The sequence below is a fragment of the Armigeres subalbatus genome, chromosome 2 (genome assembly GCF_024139115.2).
Source record: "Armigeres subalbatus isolate Guangzhou_Male chromosome 2, GZ_Asu_2, whole genome shotgun sequence".
NCBI classification, from domain to species: domain Eukaryota; kingdom Metazoa; phylum Arthropoda; class Insecta; order Diptera; family Culicidae; genus Armigeres; species Armigeres subalbatus.
Window position 1 is genome coordinate 225,836,770 of NC_085140.1, and position 22,167 is coordinate 225,858,936.

General features: G+C 37.8%; 1 protein-coding gene across 3 annotated transcripts in view; it reads left to right on the forward strand.

Annotated features, from left to right (window-relative positions):
• LOC134211782 (transmembrane and coiled-coil domains protein 2) overlaps positions 1 to 22,167 on the forward strand; it is a 215,795-nt gene that overhangs the window by 13,600 nt on the left and 180,028 nt on the right. For all 3 annotated transcript variants that reach the window (XR_009979097.1, XM_062689003.1, XM_062689002.1), the window contains exon 3: positions 8,168 to 8,320. Coding sequence is in view for 2 of the 3 variants with exons in the window: in XM_062689003.1 (XP_062544987.1) it covers positions 8,168 to 8,320 (153 nt within the window). In the remaining variant the exon portion in view is untranslated. The remainder of the gene's footprint in view (positions 1 to 8,167; positions 8,321 to 22,167) is intronic.

Below are 22,167 nucleotides of genomic sequence, written 5' to 3' on the forward strand. Positions count from 1 at the left end.
AACAACGACTATATATTTTTATATTTTTTTATGAAAATTCAAATATTTTTACATAACATATCAAAAAATTAGAAATGTTCATCGAGCCGTTTTTGAGTTACATTTTTTTTGAAAATTTCAAGTTTTCTGCCCATACACATAAGGAATGAACGTTATTCTCCACTATTTCAAATAGCTCAAATTAAATCAAAAGTATGAAAATGTTATTCAAGAGTGTTTGTTTGGTCTCGTTTATTAGAAGAATTTACGAATCGCAATAGTTGAAAATAATTCAATCGGAATAGTCTGGTGTTGTTATTGATGACTTCATTCTCCAAAATCGGCAAAGCAATATGTCGTTTTTCAAAAAGGTTGGTTTTCAGCGATCCATACAATAGGTTACCTGCTTTGTTTATGTTTTCAATATTTTTGATGCAGGTAATTCATTGTATTTTCTTTTTTGATTATGATTCATCTGTCTCCTTTTCCTTGTTCACTCTACCTAAATGATACCCAAAGGGACTATTTCAAGTGGTCTATAAGATAAAGTATATGTCAGTCAAGAAAATCAGTGAAATTGTCCAGTTGCCTTACTGAAGAAACGTTTAATACAATGAAGCACGAATGCTCAAATTGCCATGTTTGGAGTAATTGTTACAGGAAACTTACTCCTAAACTGTATGATTATGCATCACGAGTGGTTGACGAAGGCGGTTGTGTGTCGTTGCGCTCCGCAAGTATTTAATTTTATTTTTTTTCTCGTCGTGTAGCACACCGGAGACCAGAGTAAATATGTTGTCTTTGAGCGATGATACTCTAACTGTAGTTAGGGACTTTTATAATAGTGACGAGATAAGCAGAGCATATCCTGGGAAGAGGGATTTCGTTATTGAAAATATAGCAGGAGAAAAAGTGCATGTACAGCGCAGGTTGCTTTTATGTAACCTTCGTGAAATTTATTCAATTTTCAAAGAGCAATATTTTACTTTTAAAATTGGATTTTCAATGTTTTCCAGCAGCCGCCCAAAAAATTGTATTCTAGCTGGTTCAAGTGGAACGCATACTGTCTGCGTATGCATTTATCATCAGAATGTTAAATTAATGTTTAAAACCCTTAAGGACAAGAAACTTATTCATAACTATTTAAAAACGTATCATGACTTGTTTTTTTAAAATACTTTGTGAAAATCCTACAGAGAAATGTTGGTTGAAAACCTGTGATCATTGCCCGGGTACGCAGACACTGGAGAATGACCTGATGAATTTTCTTGAAAATGTCGATTCCTTAGAATTTAAACAATGGAAGCAAACAGATCGTTGTCATTTAAATTCAATGCGAATGGATGCAGAAGAGTATGTGAAACATTTTTAGAAAAATTAAGCGAATTATCTCCGCTTAATTTTATTGCAGAGCAACAAGGAAACTACTTAAAACAACTTAAAATTAATTTGGAAGCAACTGATTGCATTATAATTGCTGACTTCTTTGAAAATTACTCTTTTGTTATTCAGGACGCTATACAAGGTTTTCATTGGGCAAACGCTCAATGCACAATCCATCCTTTTGCCATATATTATAAGGATGAAGCATAAAATTTAAAGTTTACAAGCTTTATAGCAATCGCAGAATTTTACTAAACATAACCATGTTGCCGTACAAAAATAAGATGACTGCTTTCAATTTGTGCCACATGTACAAAGACTTCGGTCTTAAAGCAGAGTGGAACTTTTTTGCCACTTGCCATGGAAAAGGGCCTTGTGACGCTTTAGGAGGTGTTCTAAAGCGAAACGCTTCAAAAGCAAGTTTACAAGGCCATCATATTACAACTGCATATGAACTTTACTCTTGGGCTGTTTCTAAAGTAGATTCCAAAATATATTACGAGTTTTTCTCGGAAAAAGATTACAATGCAATGGAAAAGAAAATAAAGAACCGTTATACTCGTGTAAAACAAATCTCTGGGACATAATCGTTTCATTACTTTAAGCCACAAAATGAAAATTACATTATCGTGAAACGGTTTTCGTTTTCAGATGAAGAAAAGTGTGTTAAATTGTAAGAATTTTGCTATGTAATATTTTTGTTGATGAATTATGAAAAATAAAAATAATCAAATTAAATGCTGAGTTTTAATTGAAGGTAGTCAGAGAAAACCATTGCTTGTAGTCTAAAACGTGCTAAAACTTTGAGATTTGAGCTACCATTCCTCAATATAGCAGAGCCAAGATTCTCTCAGACAGTGCTGGTTGCCAAATTTTTAATAATACCAATGGAAAGCAATTACACAAAGAATTTCAACGTAGATTTCATTGGTCGGAAAAATTGTGTTTTTTGGACTTCAAAATTGATTTTTGAACTTCACTAAATATAAAAAAATTCTACACGCTAAAAAAAATATATTCTAGTTTCAGTTCGGTTCACTCAAAATTACCCTTTTGTGGAATAATTCAAAATAGTTAAGTTTACTCAGTCGTGGTTTACGCTACCACTCAAATTTGGCATGAGTGCCTCTGCAACCCTTATGAGCACTCATGCTGAATTAGGACGCTAACGGACCATTGTGGTTCCAGTTAAAGCGTAAACCATGGTTGAGTAAACCCTAGCAATGTTGGTCTCTGCTTTTAAACAATTTGAGGGTGATTTATTGTTCTTACATTTAATGGGGTCAGAATTGGACAAGCCTCCCCTACTTTTGATAGGTACATTACTTCACAAATAAAACTAGATTTGTCTAATTATTTTCGATGAAGAACATACCAAGCGATTTTGTGCAAAATTGGACAACTTTTTTTTTCAACTCTATTCTTTTTCCGTGGAATCGCTGAACGTTCATTCCATGTGTGTATGGGCAGAAAACTTGAAATTTTCAAAAAAATGTAACTCAAAAACGGCTCGATAAACATTTCTAATTTTTTAATATGTTAAGTAAAAATATTTGAATTTCCATAAAAAAATATAAAAATATATAGTCGTTATGGTCCAACATTTAAAAAATCTTAAAAAACGAATATTTTGACCATTTTAGCAAATTTGAGTACACCAATACACCAAACCAAAAACTTTAGTAAGAACTAGAAGTAATAAGCTTTCTATCAATAAAAATTTATTGTAAATCGATCCAGTGGTTCAAAAGTTATGATTTTTTAAAAATAAAAAATTTCCAAAAATAGCGATTTTTCTGGTAACCCTAATAAAAAAATAAAAAATACGGTTCTAATTATTTTCGATGAAGAACATACCAAGCGATTTTGAGCAAAATTGGACAACTTTTTTTTTCAACTCTATTCTTTTCCCGTGGAATCGCTGTATATATATATATATATATATACCGTGGACCCCCGATAATTTGAACGGTACCTCATTCACATTAACGGGGTTCATTTTTAGTTTGAACTTCTGGTTACTCTATAAGCATCAGAAAAACTGGTTTCTGGCTGCCCGCTTCGCTGGTTTGTTTTGATTCTGCGTTCCATTTCACGATGTTCCATTTTTCTTCTCTCGATTCCACGTGGTAAATGACGTTTGAACCATTTTTAATTTGAACGATGTTCAAACCAACGGGGTTCAAATTAAAAAGTGTTCAGATTAAAAACGGTCATATAACCGGGGGTCCACGGTATATATATATATATATATATATATATATATATATATATATATATATATATATATATAGATAGAAGACAGAATGGAAGAAGATAGAAGATAAGATAGATGTTCAAAATTTTCAAATTCCATGCAAATTGTACGGAAACTATTTCATCGAAAAGATTGAGTTTTGATTTTCAAAGCATTCCAATTTCATCATAATGTGTTTCCTCGTAAAGAGAAGAAGAAAACGAATATAAATTAGCAAAAACTGGGCTGTCTACCTATTCTTGTGTGATGCGCGGTCGTACAAATGCCAACTTTGTTTTATATTTATAGAAAGAAGATGATCAAAATTTTAAAATTCAATGTAAATAGTGCGAAAAACGAAAAACGTTTTTCCTTGTAAAAAGAAGAAGAAAACAAATATAAATTAGCAAAAATGGGGCTGTCTATTCCTGTGTGATGCGCGGTCGTACAAATGCCAACTTTTTTTTTATATATCCAGCTTTTTACGCTAGCTATAAATCAACTATGGTCGTTTGGTTTTGACACTAGCTGTGAACAACGTTTATAGCTCAACTCTTGTTACCAAGGATACATACAACATTGTTTAGAGTGAAATCAGTAGTGATTCAGTTTGGTTGCAAATTTTCGAATACTTTTCTAGTTTGAATATGAGCCAAAATAGAACAAGCTCACAGGCTTCCCCAGCAGTGTTCTATTCATGTTTGATTGTTTTTCCATTAAATAAGGATGATTATGTTGCTGTTGAGGAAGGCGCGGTAAGAGTAAAATCAGCAGTGATTCAAATCGTTCGGGGCTGTCAGTTTGAATATGAATCTGAATCATGCACTTTCCCAGCAGTGGCTCAAGATTCATTTTTTATAACAGTCGAGATTCAAAAGCTTAAAACTGTTATACCGCTCAGTTCTATTTTCTGCAGATTTGAACCACGACTGAATCACAAGATTCAAATATTTTCCAATTGTTTTGGTGCATGAATGCGTCATTTTATGTACGGATCAATCCACTTTGCATTTACCGCGCCTTCCTCAACAGCAACATAATCATCCTTATTTAATGGAAAAACAATCAAACATGAATAGAACACTGCTGGGGAAGCCTGTGAGCTTGTTCTATTTTGGCTCATATTCAAACTAGAAAAGTATTCGAAAATTTGCAACCAAACTGAATCACTACTGATTTCACTCTAAATGCAAAGTGGATTGATCCGTACATAAAATGACGCATTCATGCACCAAAACAATTGGAAAATATTTGAATCTTGTGATTCAGTCGTGGTTCAAATCTGCAGAAAATAGAACTGAGCGGTATAACAGTTTTAGGCTTTTGAATCTCGACTGTTATAAAAAATGAATCTTGAGCCACTGCTGGGAAAGTGCATGATTCAGATTCATATTCAAACTGACAGCCCCGAACGATTTGAATCACTGCTGATTTTACTCTTACAGTAGGCAAATTTTCACCTTGTTTATGTGAGATGCATCCTGATAAGTCGTTCATACTTCATTGTTTAATGAGTAATTAATTTTCATTTATTTTATAGTTTAAGATGATTCAATTCAAGATCAAAATTTAATAAGATGAAGGCAACTGGATAATACATAAAAAGAGTCCTACCTACATAGACATAAACAACAATTTATGTTGTTCTATTTCAGATGATTACGAATATTCATGCTGATTCAAAGTCATACATGTGTTCAAAATAAAGATTTTTTATTACGAATTAAAAAAAATCTGAAATCTGGCTGCTTCGAAGCACCTACAAATCGTTCTTCTGATAAATGTGAGCTTTCTAGCATTATTTGAAAATTTCAGTTTTGAAAACTATTTAATCGTTGCTAAGTCCACGGATCATGTCAATACTCTAGCTTGGCGCTGTTTCTTTAAATCAAGACCGATTGATGTTTGTATCTTTAATTTGATATTAGTTTATTTTACTGCCTCGAACGGTGGGATGCAATATGTGGAATAAAATATGACACTGGGAAACGACATTTAGTTTTTAAGTAAAATCGGCTTTGATCGCCTGGGAAATAGAAATAGAGTTCTGTCTATACTTCTATTTCATCTTACTTGGAACATTATAATATAATTGTTGACATTCTTCAAGCAGCTTCCAACATTTTTCAGTATCCAGCATTCGGAAGATTAACAACGGTTACAATTCAGGAGGTTGAATCGACTGGCAGGAATTTAAAAATCTCAACGAATCCTGGCCCCGATGGAATTCCTTCAATCGTACTTCGCAACTGTATATCCTCCGTCTCATTACCACTTGTAACAATATTTAACCTATCACTTCGCAATGGTATTTTCCCTGACATCTGGAAGGAATCCTATGTTTTTCCAATCTTCAAGAAAGGGAACAGAAGAGTAGTTTCAAACTATCGTGGAATCGCATCTTTAAGCGCGGCATCGAAACTATTTGAGAAGTTAATTCTGGATTACATGACATTCAATTGCAGCAGCTACATTTCTGAGCATCAACATGGCTTTACTTCCAACTGATCAACGGTTACGAACCTGATATATTATACTTCCTCGATTGTTCGCGAGATGGAAAACGGTTATCAAACAGATGCCATCTATACTGATTTCTCTGCAGCTTTTGATAAAATCAATCACCAGATTGTAGTAGCAAAGCTGGCACGTCTTGGTTTTGAGGGAGATTTTCTCAAGTGGATTGAATCATATTTGACCAAACGCTGTATGTCTGTAAAAATTGGTAATCACTGCTCGTCTACATTTGAAGTCACATCAGGGGTTCCACAAGGAAGTCATCTTGGGCCGTTTATATTCCTACTGTACCTCAACGACGTAAATTTTCTTCTAAGCTGTTGCAAGCTGTCATTCGCAGATGATTTTAAATTGTATTTTACCATAAAATGTGCTGCCGATGCAATGTACCTACAAGACCAACTAAACATTTTTGTTGGCTGGTGCGAAACGAACAGAATGGTGCTCAATCCTTCAAAATGTTCGGTAATAACTTTTACACGCAAGCATCAACCTGTTCTTTACGACTATCATCTGAAAGGTTCAATATTGAAGCGAGAGTCCGTTATTAAAGACTTGGGTATTCTATTGGATTCGAAATTAACGTTCAAGGACCACATTTCATACGTAACATCGAAAGCATCGGTACAACTAGGCTTCATCTTCCGTGTGGCTAAAGGGTTTAGAGACGTATATTGCCTGAAAGCTCTGTACTGTTCCTTAGTCCGTTCTTTACTTGAATACGGCTCGATTGTGTGGTCTCCATTCCACCAGAATGCCATTCAAAGAGTTGAAACAGTGCAGAAAAAGTTTATTAGGTTTGCGCTTAGATTTTTGCCGTGGAGCGATCCAGGAAACCTCCCTCGATAGGAAGATCAATGCAAATTAATAAATTTAGATGTTCTTCACGTTCGTCGAAACGCTTCGAAAGCAACTTTCATCGCTGATCTCCTGACGCATCGAATCGACTGTGCTGCTATACTAGGACAGCTTAGCATCAATATTAGAAGGCGAATTACGAGAAATGCTGAATTCCTTCGCTTACCTCTCATGAGAACAAACTACGGATTTAACTCACCTATTAATAGTATGTGCCGCGTTTTTAATCGGTGTTACAGTGTTTTTGATTTTAATTTGACCAGAGTTAGTATTAAGACATATTTTTTACGTTTATTGTCGCGGAATTGTGATTAGTTAATTAGTGTAGGTTTGTTGCTTTCAAAAATGTCAATTGTATACATAGTTTTAAGAAAGTTCTGTCATTAGGAAACTGTATTCTGTTGATAGAAAGGTTTTGCGCCCATTTGAGAAAGAGTTCTTGAATGCTCAACTCAAAAGGGCTTTTCCCTCCTCCCAAAATAAAAATAAAAAATAAAATAAAAATAAAAAATGATGTAAATATTAATTTATTAGCGTGATGTTAATAACATTTCCAATCGTTTTGGCTCTTAACGGACGAACCGAACTTAATACTTCTGAAGCCGCTCCATTGAACTTCAATGAACAGCCACTTACGCTTGATGTCTGCGCTGCGATGCCTTCATGGTAGACACACGTCAGGATCATAGCCATGGGAAGGTCACTTTACATCGAATGGTTTGTTCTTCTCCTTGCACGTCCCTGTTGTTTAGCCGAGAACCGACCTGCATTGTGACAAGATCAAGGCTCAGCACGTTGAACAGGGCCATTGTTTCATGATGCGATTTTGAATGGTACTTGATTTAGATCGGGAGCACCGAATTATCGCATTCTATCGAGTTCTAGATCCATTTTGGACGTGCTTGTCGGAGAAACAGGATATGTGTCTTTTTAACCTTGAATATAACATAAATGGAATAAAAAGGGTTCTTGACTAACGCATCAATTAGTTTGACAGATAAAACTTCGGTAGATCGTTCGGTTCGGAAGTCCCGACTTCCGAATTCTAAGTATGTGCTACGCCGACAATAAGTGAACCCTGATATAAAGAACCCTGCTTATACTTATGTTATTTTGAATGTGATGAGACTTGTTATCATCATAATATAGCTGTGCTGTAAGTAACGTCATACTTTTATATTCATCTAATTTCAGGTCATGCGCTAAATGAATTATCGGATGTGCCACGGACTGCACTACAAAATGATGAGAGTCCTAGTCTACGCAACGATAGCATTCATGCACCACAAGACAGAGAGGGATCAACAGTTACTAATGAGAATTCATCTATTTTTGATTTTGTGAAAGGTATGATTTTGATTTTCAAATACAAATAGGGTAAAAACTATGTGTTCAGCGCCCCCCATTCCCGTCAAGCGCAAGGCATCCGAATTGCTTTGTTTTGCCTTTCTCGTACTACAAAGTCGCACTAGGAGGCTATAACGTCATTAAAGAAGTGGACTTTTTATATGAGGTGCGAAGACCGATAGCGTTATATACAGGGGTTAGACAAAAAGGTTGAGATAGGTCAGGCCTGCCAATTTTCAGAATTAACACCTGCTGGAGGGACAGATTTTTTTTAAATATTTTATTTTTTATATATTCTCAAAATAATCAATTTTTTTTTCTTATTTTCCAGAATGGTAAAAAAAATTTAGAGAATAACTAAACACGATTGTATCACAGAGAACAGACATGGAGGCTCGAACAAAATTTCTTGCAAAACATGTGTAAACAAACACACCGAACCTCAACGCCATCGACGTCGACATTGCAACTCACAATCTCATTTTGACAACACGATGGCGCTGGTATGCTCATGCATGCATAACGACACTAGCGCACAGTGGCATTTTTTGATGACGCTAGCGCTGATTATGCACGGGATAACGTCGACATTCCAAAGTTATTCAAAATGAACAGTAAAAAGTTATCACAACATGGCGAGTGCAGCTTCAACGTCTGTTCTCTGTGATTGTATTGCATTCAAAAATTCCTTTTTTTTGGTAACAGGTATTTTGGATGGCAATTTAATGAGAAACATAAACTTGTTGTCTCCAATAATCGACTCGTATTGTTTTCGTTCAAGTGACCAAAATTCGCAAACAGGATTCAAAATTTTTGTTATGTGCTTCCGACCGTAGAGAGAAATAACTTATGTGAGCTGTTTTCTTTCTGCTATTTAGATTTGAGCTCGTCGTCGTATTGGATATCGATAATCGGTTCGAACATCATTATGGTGAATCGCGTTGGAATCTACCTTCAAAACCACGTAGCACTTTTAGGGGCACATAACTCCAAAAGCAAATGACAGGCAACAGCGAAAAGTAGTTTTTCACCTTTGCTCACTTGCAGCATACACGAAAACAATATTTTCAGATGTGCTAATTCTGCAGTGCAACTGCAACCAAAATGTTTCGTGCCAATTTCGTAACAAAATCTTTAATATTGGCTAATAAAAGTTCGACATGTTGATCCATTTCTTGCAGCTTCCCGTTCAAGTCATTGAAATTTTTGGTAATACCTATCTACCACAAAAGCTAAGTCACTCGCCTATTTAGGATCTACCAGTTTGGGCATTGGTTTATCTTTATCAAATCGTGCGATTTAGTTTCGAAGAGAATAAAATCTTTTAAGCCTGGTAAAACGGTTTATTAGAAGAAAAGCAATAATGCAGCAAATCTCCGTATTCTGCCTCCATTTCCGTCAACATTATTTAGAATTGGTGGTGGTGGATTCCTCGCGGTTGATAAAGTTCAATGTCGAGCTTCAGTATTTCAAGAAAATTGATCGTTTTCTCAAATAGATTTTCTTAGTGAATAATGCATTGTGCGGGTTAAATCATGCCACCTTTTTTGGAAGTGTCACGATGACAGCGTTCTTTCCCGTTACTGCCGATGCCGGCGCCATCAGTTATACCGTGAAGTACCCTAATTTCGCGCACTTAAGATCTGACAAAGGTAAAACGTTCATAAAAAAACATGTAGTGGCCATTTGGAAACATTTACTACTACATCACGTAGTAGAAGGATTCTAGGTTCTCAAAAAAATGTTACTTGCAAATTTTGCTGCTATTTAAAAAAAAAATTGGGTTTGAAACCGAGATCGTTGTATGCTCCATATTTCGCGCAAGAAAATAGGATAGTTCCTAATTTCGCGCAAAATTGTTCCTAACTTTGCTCATGTTTGGAATTGAATATCGTTATTGGTTTGATGAAATATAATCAATTAACCAATATAGAAGCATGCATCCATTGTTCAAAATATTCAGATAACGGTATCAGACAGCCGTCAGTGACCCATTTTTCAGTCGAAATGGTATGTGCCTATATTTCGACCCTGGAGCTTTACTTAGATTTTAGTTGACACAAGTCATAATTCCTAAAATATCGTTTTCTTCTGAAATATAAACCATATTTTAAGAAAAAAGGCATTGTATGAGCAATGTTTAGCTGGTGTATAAAAAAAAAATTTCGAGACGTCATGAAAGAAAGTCTTTAATTCCGCTATCTCTTACATAGGACATCTTCAAATATGTGTTATACAAGACATCTTCAATATTATATACATTATCGAAAAAGCTGCTGTAGTTTTATCTTAAGTTTAGCATCATTTTACACATCGCACATTTTAGCATCATTTTACTCATCGGATTTGATAGCTATTGCAGGCACTGATCTATAAGATTTTTCAAGTCAACATTAGTCGATGTCGGTGGTTATCCGCCTGAAAATTAGATGAAAAACGTATGGGAATTCGGGTTCTATTCAGTGTAAAACTGTCCTGTGTGTTTACACTTACACTTTTCAATAGTAATGACGAATAAATATATCCAACAGAGCATAATGGATACAAATATTTCCAAAAAGTAGCCAGTTTTGTACAGTAAAATCTAGGGATCCTATATTAAAATATGTGCGAATACTTTTCCAGACGATTTAGCAACGCTGTTACTTTTGTAAACATACGCTGCCAGCACTTGCCGCAGTGAAAAATGTTTAGGCTTGCACATGACTTTACATTCGATGACACTTTTTGATTATGTTGTCTATCCTCTAGCAGTGCATTCTATTTCACCAAAATCGCAATACCTTTCGATCTGCAACAATAACGATGTTCATTTGGCTCAGATTTTGACAGTTCTCAATGCTCGATTGGCTCAAGATGGCCGCTTCCGCATATCTCTGAATGTAGGATCCCTAGTAAAATCATTTGTTTACTTGGGTCATGTTCTTCATCGCTGTGCTAAGCACAAGCAAATATGGCGGTCGATGGGAGGATCAAATTGAAATAATTTTATTTGATGTACTAAACCAAGTTTGTTTTTCAAACTTTTTCGTGAAAAACATTCAACAACAATGATATTTTGTAATCCTCCAGATTTTTCAATTTCAAATTGAAAATTGAAAAAAATAAATGATTTTATAATGCGCGAAGTTAGGGCGCGCGCGAAATTAGGGCACATCACGGTATATACGGCTATATAAGTTTTCAAAGGAGCTTCCAGCTTTTACGTTTCATGGGGTCTCTTCATGCAGCCATTTTAAAATGTGTTGAATATGTCGTTTCAAATTCAAAATGAAATTATTGGAATACAATAAAAGTAAATTACTAGATTGCAAGATCTTTTTTTAACCAATAATATTTTATAATGTTTAATAATAAATGATAAAAAGAAGCTTCTCGAGCCACATAGAGAAGCTTGTGGGCCGGTTATAAAATAGTTTCTGCTACGGCTCACGGGTCACAAAAAAACGAGCCGAGGGCCGCATCCGGCCCGCGGGCCGTACGTTGGGCAGCCCTGAGATAGGTAAAATTATGTCGAAATTCAAATTATCATAACTTTGCGTATAATGATCCGATTTTGATAAAATCAGTACCATCAAAAGCGCTCTTCTAGTATACTGTCATCCGAGGTTGGTCATTGGCCACCGGAGATGTTCCGGGTTTTCGGAAGGTATGTTTAAGATGCATTTTTTCCACTGCTTGTCATTTTATGTGACGTTTACTTTAATCGTGTTTTATGCTCTCTTCAAAAACTAGAACTAATATGCCGACCAATGGTGGCTGTAGATCGAGAATCCATCAAAACTACGCAGAGATATGGTCATTTCCGTGAAAACGGTTCCGGGAACATGATGAGATGATAACAGATCGGAATAATGCTAATATGAGTATCTAACTTCATGGCTTTGCGAGACTATGATAACAGAAACATTTCCAGAATGATAGTGTCCACTGCCACCTTTATAACAGGTTCTTAGGGCCTCCCAGGAGGGGCCGGTTTTGACACCATCCGGAACCATGCATATATGGGAGTCAAAATTCATGTTTTTCCAAGACGATAAATATAGGATCTTTATTAAAGATACATTTTGATGACTGTAAGACTTTTTGGACAATTTGTAACAGGTTCCGGGTGTTCTGCGAAAGTGACATTTGTTCAGGGTGTATGACCAATCCCGTACTGATTTTATGAAAATGGCCATATCTCTGCGTATACCTAACGGATTTTCGATCTGCAGCCAGCATTGGTCAGTATATTAGTTCTAGTTTCCAGGCAGAGTATAAAACGTGATGGCAGTAAACGTCAGATAAAATTACAAGCAGAAGAAAAAAAATGCATTTTTAACATATCATCGGAAAACCCGGAACATCTCCGGTGGCCAAGGACCATTCTGAAGTTTCACATGGGGACAGTATACTTACACACTCAGTTTTTATTTCTGCAGCTCGGCAAAAATCCGCACAGCCGTGCGCCAGCAAAATAAATAACTGATATTCCGTCAAAAATAGCGTTTGTTAGCTGATAAAATTGGGATATTACCAATGGAGCACCACACTAGATTGATCCAAATATAGTGCATTCAACATTTTGGGGCTAAACACGATTGTTGTGTTATAAACGCTCATGTTATTATGTATGATACTGCCTTCCGTCTTTTTATTTCATCTTTTCAGAAATCAAGAAATCTTTTAAATCTATCATTAGACAACTATTGGTTTTCTATCACAGAAAACAGCATAAATTAAAAAAACCGGAGTTGAAGAAGGGATCTCACTCTTCCAGGACATTAAGACGAATTAAAACTTGGTGAGAGAATTCCATTGTATATCTTTATCAATTTATATTGAAACTATATGATTATAAACCTTAAAAAAAAACCATCAGGGCACCCGATTGAAGCGATTTGGATAGGATGAGTGGAATCGCCAACTTCCTATTGTTAACATCTCGTGGATAAAGGGCGGGCTCTTCTCCCCATCTATTGGGTCAATCTGGGAAACGAGGGCTTAATATTGTATTATTGATTGCACGAACTTTCTTCTGGAAGGAGATTCTCTACTCATCCCGTGGATTTTGCCTAAGTGTCTCTACTTATGGAACCACCCCACCCATTTTTGGCCCTTCATACAGGAGTTTGATGAAATGCATTCAATAATATAAACAGGATCAAATCGTTTGTCAGATATGACCAGTGCTATCGGCAGGTGCCTTGCTACAATAGATGGTAGTATCATCATCATCATCATCATCATTATTTGCTGATTTTCAGCAATTTTGACAGAAATCTCAGCAAAAAACATGTTTGTCCAAAGGTCCCGATTTAATCGAAATCGGATCATTCTACACAAAGTCATACTGATTTGAACTTCGACAAAATTTTGCCTATCTCAACCTTTTTGTCTAACCCCTGTACCTATTATTTAATTTATTCAGCTCACAAAACTCTGGAGATGTCTGTCTCTGTGTGCATATGTATGTAGCACTATTTTTGCCTTTCTCGTAGAACATAGTTATCCCGAAAGGCTATCATTTCACTCCAAGAACGAACTTTTTATAGAAGGCCCGGCGACCCACAGTGTTATATATTAATCTACTCAACAGTGTGTGTGCATGTGTTTTTTTTTCTTCCTAAGCAATGGAAGAGAAATCTGTTCAACAGACATCCTGGGTTGGACGTCCAGGAAGTGCGGGGTTAGGGACTACCTCCATCAGCAAACGAGGGCAGGACAGGCAGGACTACATCCCCGACCCTGCCGGCAAGCCCGTCGTCCCTTCGGTACAACCTGAAAGAAATGCTTCAAAGGGGGGCAGTGCACAACACACCTTCGAGGTTAGCTGCGTGTCCTTGCAGCACCCATAACCATTTTTTTTATTTGTTGGGGCGTAGAACCACTGCGTCCATTGAGTTGAACTTTTGTGGTATACCCCTGATTACTATTAACTATTCGCATCTTCTAGGTTGATCACCATTTGTCAAGTAAACAACCTAAGACGCGTATTTTCCCAGTCCGGTATAATTGAGTTAATAAAACCCAATACCTTTCCAGGATTTGCAGTCCAAGGATCTCCTGGTTGCATAAAGCCACTATTTAGAAATTTAGATCTACCCTTGTACAATGCATCACAACTGCAAAGCAGATGTTCCAAGGTTTCAGGTTCCCAGCTCTAAGAGCTTTTCGGTTACTTTAACATTGGGAATTATAAATCTCTTTGATTGAGCACACTATTCGGAAACCAACCAATTTGTTCATCAACCTTTGTGCTTCCCAGGATTTAAATTCCATTTCTATGGTACAGTATGATATACCGCAGAAAGGTTCTGGGCCAATAAACTGTGTATTTGAACCTCGTTTCCCAAGCTCGTCTGCCTTTTCATTACCTCCAATGCCACAGTGCCCTGGAACCCAGTACAGATTTACGGAGTTCTCTTGGCATACCTTTCGCAATGAAAGAATGTTGGAGTGTCCACAGTAGAAATAAGAATTCGGTTCACAGAAGAAACAACACGTGTGCTATACTGAGCAAGAGAACAACAAGTGAAAAAATCTTTATTACCGGAAATACAAAAGAATGACAGTTCTATTTTCTATTATGTTTTAGACATCTCTTCGTGTCGATGATGTTGTCTCTACAACGATGATGTTGTTGCAGCACGAGGGGCTCAACACTCCTTCTCAACTTCAGTCGAACTTACTCCGATTGCTGTCCGCAGTTCTTGAAGTTTCACTGCAGCCAGTGACTTAGTCAGGATGTCCGCTTCCATCCGTTCTGATGGGCAGTATACAATGGACACAACACCGCTTGCAACGAGATCTTTGACGAAGCAGTATTTACTGTCGATGTGTTTCGACCTGCGTGGTGTTCTGTCCGTTGCTGCTAAAGCAATGCAGCTTTGATTGTCCTCGTAGACCACAACGGGATACGTCACAGATATACCAAGATCAGTCAGTAGCCACAGCAGACCGCATCGTGCTTTCGTGCTGTGCGGTTCTTTCTCTCTTTGCGGAAGGAAGTTTTTAATACTACCCGAAGCTATTTTAATTTCAACGGTGCTTCTTAGCGCTATTTGTACCCACTGATCCCGTTACGATCTTTGCAAGGACCCGTGCCTTCGTTTTACGTTGGACCCGTTTGCGGAAGTAAAATTCCGACAAGCGGTGGTAATCCTGCAGGGACACCGTTCTGGGAAAAAACCTCTTAAAAGGTCACGTCTCCACGCTCAGCAATGAGTCTTAACAAAAACAAGAGGAAGGGGGAGTCTCTGAATTCTCCACTTCCTTCAAAGAAACAAGGTTTCAAGACCGTCCTGCCCAAGCGCGGAAAAAATAGAAGGAAGCTGGAGAATTCAGATATTCCTTCAAACTCTAATATCGGAAATAATTCTTCTCCAATCGAACTGAGCAATCAGTTCGATTTGATTAATGATGAAATTGAGCAAATCGAATCTACCTCTAGCCCAGGTGATTCGATTCATGCGAAAAAGCAAAGGATTCCGCCAATTGTGGAAATTCCAATCGGATCCCAGATTCGACGGGTAGAAATTTTTCAAACGCTCAAATTTCGAAACCAGTTACCGGTCGAGCAATTCATACCCACCACAATTCACAAACAAATTTTGCCGCTCGTCAACGGGTAGCAAGCACTTCAGTAAATTCCAATTTTTCGAATGTACCTACGTATGCAAACATCGCTGCTGGTAGACAAAATTTCTTCTCAAAATGAGGTTTATACCCATGTCCCAACGGAAAATAACGGTCATGTTGCCGATTCAGGTAGCATGACTGCTTCCGATTTTGATTTTTCAACTGAACAATTGCATCACATGATTGATGCAATGTTCAAAGCAAATACCATTCCTGAAGTTGTTCAGGTTGGTATAAAGTACACACAAAAAATTGTTATCGGACTCCGTTTCAATGGATCCAAATAATTGTGTGAAAGTTCTAAATTGGAATGCCCGCTCTCTAAAGGGTAAGGAAGATGAATTATTCAACTTCCTTTCAGTTCATAATGTGCATATTGCCATTATAACTGAAACGTATTTAAAACCAGGACTCTCCATTAAAAGAGATCCAAACTATTTTATCTACAGAAATGATCGTCTTGACAGCGCCTGTGGTGGGGTCGCCATTGTCATTAATAGACGTATCAAACATAAATTATTTTCTTCGTTTGAAACCAAAGTTTTTGAAACCTTGGGAGTTTCTGTTGAAACAAATTTTGGACAATTTTCCTTCATTGCAGCCTACTTGCTTTTTCAATGCAATGGGCAGCAAAAGAATTTGTTGAAAGCTGATCTTCAAATTCTGACTCGCAACAAATCAAAATTCTTCGTAATTGGTGACTTCAATGCCAAACACCGTTCATGGAATAATGCTCAAAGCAATTCCAATGGTAAAATTTTATTTGAAGATTGTTCTGCGGGATATTTTACTATTCAATATCCCTATGGACCAACTTGTTTTTCTTCCAGTCGAAATCCTTCTACAATTGATTTAGTTTTAACGGATTCAAGTCAGCTGTGTGGCCAATTGGTAACTCATGCTGACTTTGACTCTGATCATCTTCCTGTGACATTTGAAATCTCACAAGAAGCCATTTATAATCCAATCAGCTCTACTTTTAATTATCATAGAGCTGATTGGGATTTATATAAAACGTATATCGATAGGAATTTTGATGTTGATATTCCTCTCGATACCAAAAGTGATATTGATAATGCTCTCGTATCTTTGACAAATTTAATTGTCGAAGCCAGAGGCATTGCAATTCCTAAATGTGAAATTAAATTCAACTCCATTATTATTGACGACGATCTTCAGCTACTGATCCGTCTTAAAAATGTGAGAAGAAGGCAATACCAAAGAACTCGCGATCCCGCGTTGAAAGTTATTTGGCGAGATTTGCAAAATGAAATTAAAAAACGATTCGCTATTCTTAGAAATACCAACTTTGAGAATAATGTCTCGAAGTTGGATCCCAGTTCGAAACCCTTTTGGAAATTAACAAAAATTCTTAAAAAACCTCAAAAGCCAATTCCAGCGCTTAAAGAGGGAAATAAAATTTTATTAACAAATGGCGAAAAGGCTCAAAAACTTGCTCAGCAGTTCGAGAGTGCCCATAATTTTAGTCTAGGTCTCACTAGTCCAATTGAGGATCAGGTTACACGGAGCTTCGAAGACATTCTCAATCAAGAGAATGTTTTCGACCCTTCGTTGGGAACTAATTTGGATGAAGTGAGATCTATTACTAGAAAATTTCAAAATATGAAAGCCCCGGGTGATGATGGTATTTTCTACATACTTATCAAAAAACTTCCTGAGAGCTCTTTATCCTTTTTGGTTAATTTATTTAACAAATGTTTTCAATTGGCATACTTTCCAGATAAATGGAAAAACGCCAAAGTTGTTCCAATTTTGAAGCCGGACAAAAATCCAGCTGAGGCTTCTAGTTATCGCCCAATCAGTTTGCTTTCTTCAATAAGCAAACTGTTTGAAAAGATTATTTTAAATAGAATGATGGTTCATATTAATGACAATTCTATTTTTGCTGATGAACAATTTGGTTTTCGCCATGGGCATTCAACCACCCATCAGTTATTAAGAGTAACGAATTTAATTCGGCTCAACAAATCTGAAGGATATTCGACTGGAGTTGCTCTTCTTGATATAGAGAAAGCATTTGACAGTGTTTGGCATGAAGGTTTGATTGTAAAATTGATGAATTTTAATTTTCCTCTGTACATCATTAAACTGATCCAAAATTATTTATCAGATCGCTCACTGCAGGTAAACTATCAGAATACTAAATCTGATAGATTACCTGTAAGGGTTGGTGTCCCCCAAGGCAGCATACTGGGGCCCATATTGTATAACATTATTACTTCTGACTTACCTGATTTACCACCAGGGTGTCAAAAATCTTTGTTTGCAGATGACACGGGCCTTTCAGCCAAAGGGCGAAGCCTTCGTGTCATTTGTAGTAGATTGCAAAAAAGTTTGGATATTTTCTCCACTTACTTGCAAGAATGGAAAATTTCCCCGAATGCTTCCAAAACTCAGCTTATAATTTTCCCACATAAGCCGAGAGCTTCTTATTTGAAACCTTCTAGCAGACATATTGTCACTATGAATGGGGTTCCAATTAATTGGTCTACCGAAGCTAAATATTTAGGACTTCTGCTAGATCAAAAATTAACTTTTAAAAATCACATTGAAGGCCTTCAAGCCAAATGTAACAAATATATTAAGTGCCTATATCCACTTATAAACAGAAAATCAAAACTTTGTCTTAAGAACAAACTTTTGATTTACAAACAAATTTTTAGACCTGCCATGTTGTATGCTGTGCCAATATGGACTAGTTGCTGCAATACCAGAAAGAAGGCACTTCAGAGGATTCAAAATAAAATTTTGAAAATGATTCTGAAGTTGCCTCCGTGGTATAGTACCAATGAACTTCATAGAATTTCTAATATTGAGACATTGCAACAAATGTCCAACAAAATAATTTCCAATTTTAGACAAAAATCGCTGCAATCTTCTATTGCAACGATTAACTCCTTGTACCCTTAGTATAAAATAGGTTAAGTTTAGTTTAAGTTGAAAACATTGTAATTCCTACATGGGTCAATTCAACCAGAGGAAAAATTCTAACTGCCAGAGGCAATTGAAATGTATTAATAATAACTAAAAAGTAACATAGCAAATAAGGATGATAGTGTTAAGAAAACACGGAACACCTAGTCTAAGAGATGAATGCATGTATTAGATAATTAGCAAATAAAATTAGTTAAAAAAAAAAAAAAAAAAAAGTCAGTAGCCACAGCAACTCCTGGAGACACTCAGCCAAGGCGATATACTCAGCGTCAGTGCTCGACAACGATACACTCGTTTGTTTTCTGCAACTCCATTCGATAAGTGCGCCACCGAGCTTGAATAAAAAACCGCTATTAGACTTTCGGTCCGATACTTCACCGGCCCAATCGGCGTCAACAAAACATTCCAGCGTTTGATGTTTATTCGTGCCTAGATAGAGTTCATGATCGATTGTCCCTTTTAAATACCGAAGAACCTTCTTTGCTTCAACCCAATCGGCCTTCGTTGGTTTTGATAGACGTCTTCCAAGTACAGAGGTGGCGATTGCGATGACCGGTCTAGTGTTTATGGCGATATACAACAATGCACCAATGAGGCTTTGATATTGCTCCTTCTCAACAAGCTCATTACTTTCCTCCTGCGGTTGTTGTGGATAGCTACTCGCCTTGGGTACGCGCGACCAGTTAGCCTTATCCAAGCCGAATCGTACAAGGGTTTCCTTGATGTACGACTTTTGATTCAGAACGTAGCCATCTATCTCCTTGCGAACTTGGATTCCCAGAAAACATCCAAGGTCACCCAGTTCTGTGGTTTTGAAATTCTGCGTCAAAACATCAAGCACTGCTTTATATTCTTGTTCGATGTGACATACAACGATAAGGTCATCTACGTACAACAGCAAGTACACGTAGTGACCGTTGACCAGCTTCGAATAAAGACAGGGATCTGCCTTTGACTGTTGAAACCCGGCTTTTTTCAAGATAGCGCCAATCTTCCGATTCCATACTCGAGCAGCCTGTTTCAGCCCGTAAAGGCTTCGCTTGAGATGGGATACAGCACTTGGGTCTATGCTTTCGTATCCAGCAGGCTGTCTCATAAAGATATCCTCCTGTAACTCACCATAAAGGTACGCCGTCTTAATGTCGACGTGCCTTGTCATCATGTTACGACTGCTCGCCAGCGTTAAAACTGTTCGGAAGGTAGTTTGCTTTACAACCGGGGCAAAAATTTGGTCGTATTCACTTCCATATTTCTGGCAAAAGCCCTGGGCCACGAGTCTGGCTTTGAAACGGACAACTTTTCCAGTAGCATCCTCCTTCCGCTTGAAAACCCATTTCGACCCGATGGCTCTCCGAGCTGATGGGAGCTTTACTAGCTCCCACCTACCATTTTCTCGAAGTGATGCCATTTCCTCTTCCATAGCCGCTCTCCAACTTTCACTTTCAGGACTAGCCATGGCTTCGGCATAACTCCTCGGTTCACCTACCACTGCTGCAACAAATCCTATTGTTTCACTTTTCTCGAAGTGATGCCATTTCCTCTTCCATAGCCGCTCTCCAACTTTCACTTTCAGGACTAGCCATGGCTTCGGCATAACTCCTCGGTTCACCTACCACTGCTGCAACAAATCCTATTGTTTCACGAAGCCTCTCCGGTGGTACACCGATGTTCGACCTGACAGATCGACGTAATTCTTCAGTAGCTTTTTCCTGCTCCTCCTGAGCCAACACATTCTCAAATCCTGGAAATCCTAATGCATCATCGCATCCAAAATATTCTTCTTCCGAATCGACTTCTGGTACGATGCGATTGTCCTCTGGGCATTCCAAAGTAGTAGCTCGATTTTCCAAACGTACAACCAATTCTTCATTAGCTTCTTGAACAGCTTCACCAGAAATCTCCTCACCGACGTGCTGTGCAGCATCATTGGAGTAATCACAAGTTGCTTCGCCGAGTTCTACGAAACGAACATCTCGACTAATAACAATTCTCCCAGTACGTACATCCAATAGGCGGTATGCCTTGTGTTCCGAGGAGTAACCCACAAAAGTAAGTTTTTCGGCCTTCACTTGGAACTTCTTCCTTTTCTGAGGTGGAACCCACACGTAGGCAGTGCATCCGAAAACCCTCATATCCCTCAGATCCGGTTTTCGTTCGAACCATAGTTCGAATGGAGTCTTATCGATAGATCTAGATGGCAACCTATTGTGTATGTAAGCAGCAGTATTCACAGCCTCCGCCCAAAAACGTCGAGGCAACCCTGCATCCAATAACATACACAAACCCATTTCATTTAGCGTTCGGTTTTTACGCTCCGCCACCCCATTCTGCTGCGGGGCATATCCGGCGGTAAACTCAGGTTTGATTCCCTCCTGCGCATAGAACTTTCGAATTCTGTCACTAGTGTACTCACCTCCTCTGTCCGAGCGTATAATCTTCGGCTTCTTATTTAGGTGGTTCTTGGTGAATCGAACGTAGTCTCGAATCCTGTCTTCTACCTCCGATTTTTTCTTCAGAAAATATACCATAGTGTACCTACTATGATCATCCGTCAGTGTCATGTAGTACCTACAGCCGCCAGGAGTCTCGGTCATCGGACCGCAGACGTCGCTGTGGACTATATCGAGCACCTCCTTTGAAGTTTTCTCTGCCACCTTGCCGGCCTTGCCATTTTCACCTCAATGCAGCATTCACAGGGCATCCTTATTCCACAATCTCGTACACATATTCCAGACACAAGTTTCTTACGTTCCATTTCCTTTAGGGCACCTGGATCCCTGTGTCCAAGCCGTCGATGCCACGTATGCTGGCATTCTTCTGTATGGCTTCCATCATTAGCCAGCATTACACACTCTTTGGCCAAGTTCAGGCGATATAGTCCACCAACTTTTTCAGCGACCGCGACGACTTTCAATTCGTACACCAAATTGCACATTTTTTCATCGAATTCCATGCGTACACCTTTATTCGATAGTTTTGAAACCGATACTAAATTACTTTCGAGCTCCGGAGCGAGAATAACGTCTGTCAACGTAATCGATACATTTTCACCACGATCGTTTACACATCGGATAACACAGTCCCCGACACCTTCCGTACGAAGCAATTTTCCGTCTGCCGCCGAAATAACAGGGTGTACACTTTTGTCCAACCGAAACACTTTCTTATCGTTGGTCAAGTGCGACGTCGCACCGGAATCAATTAACCACGCACTCGCGTCGACAACATCCGACCGCACCATAAAAGTAAACGAAGCTCCTTTGTTTATT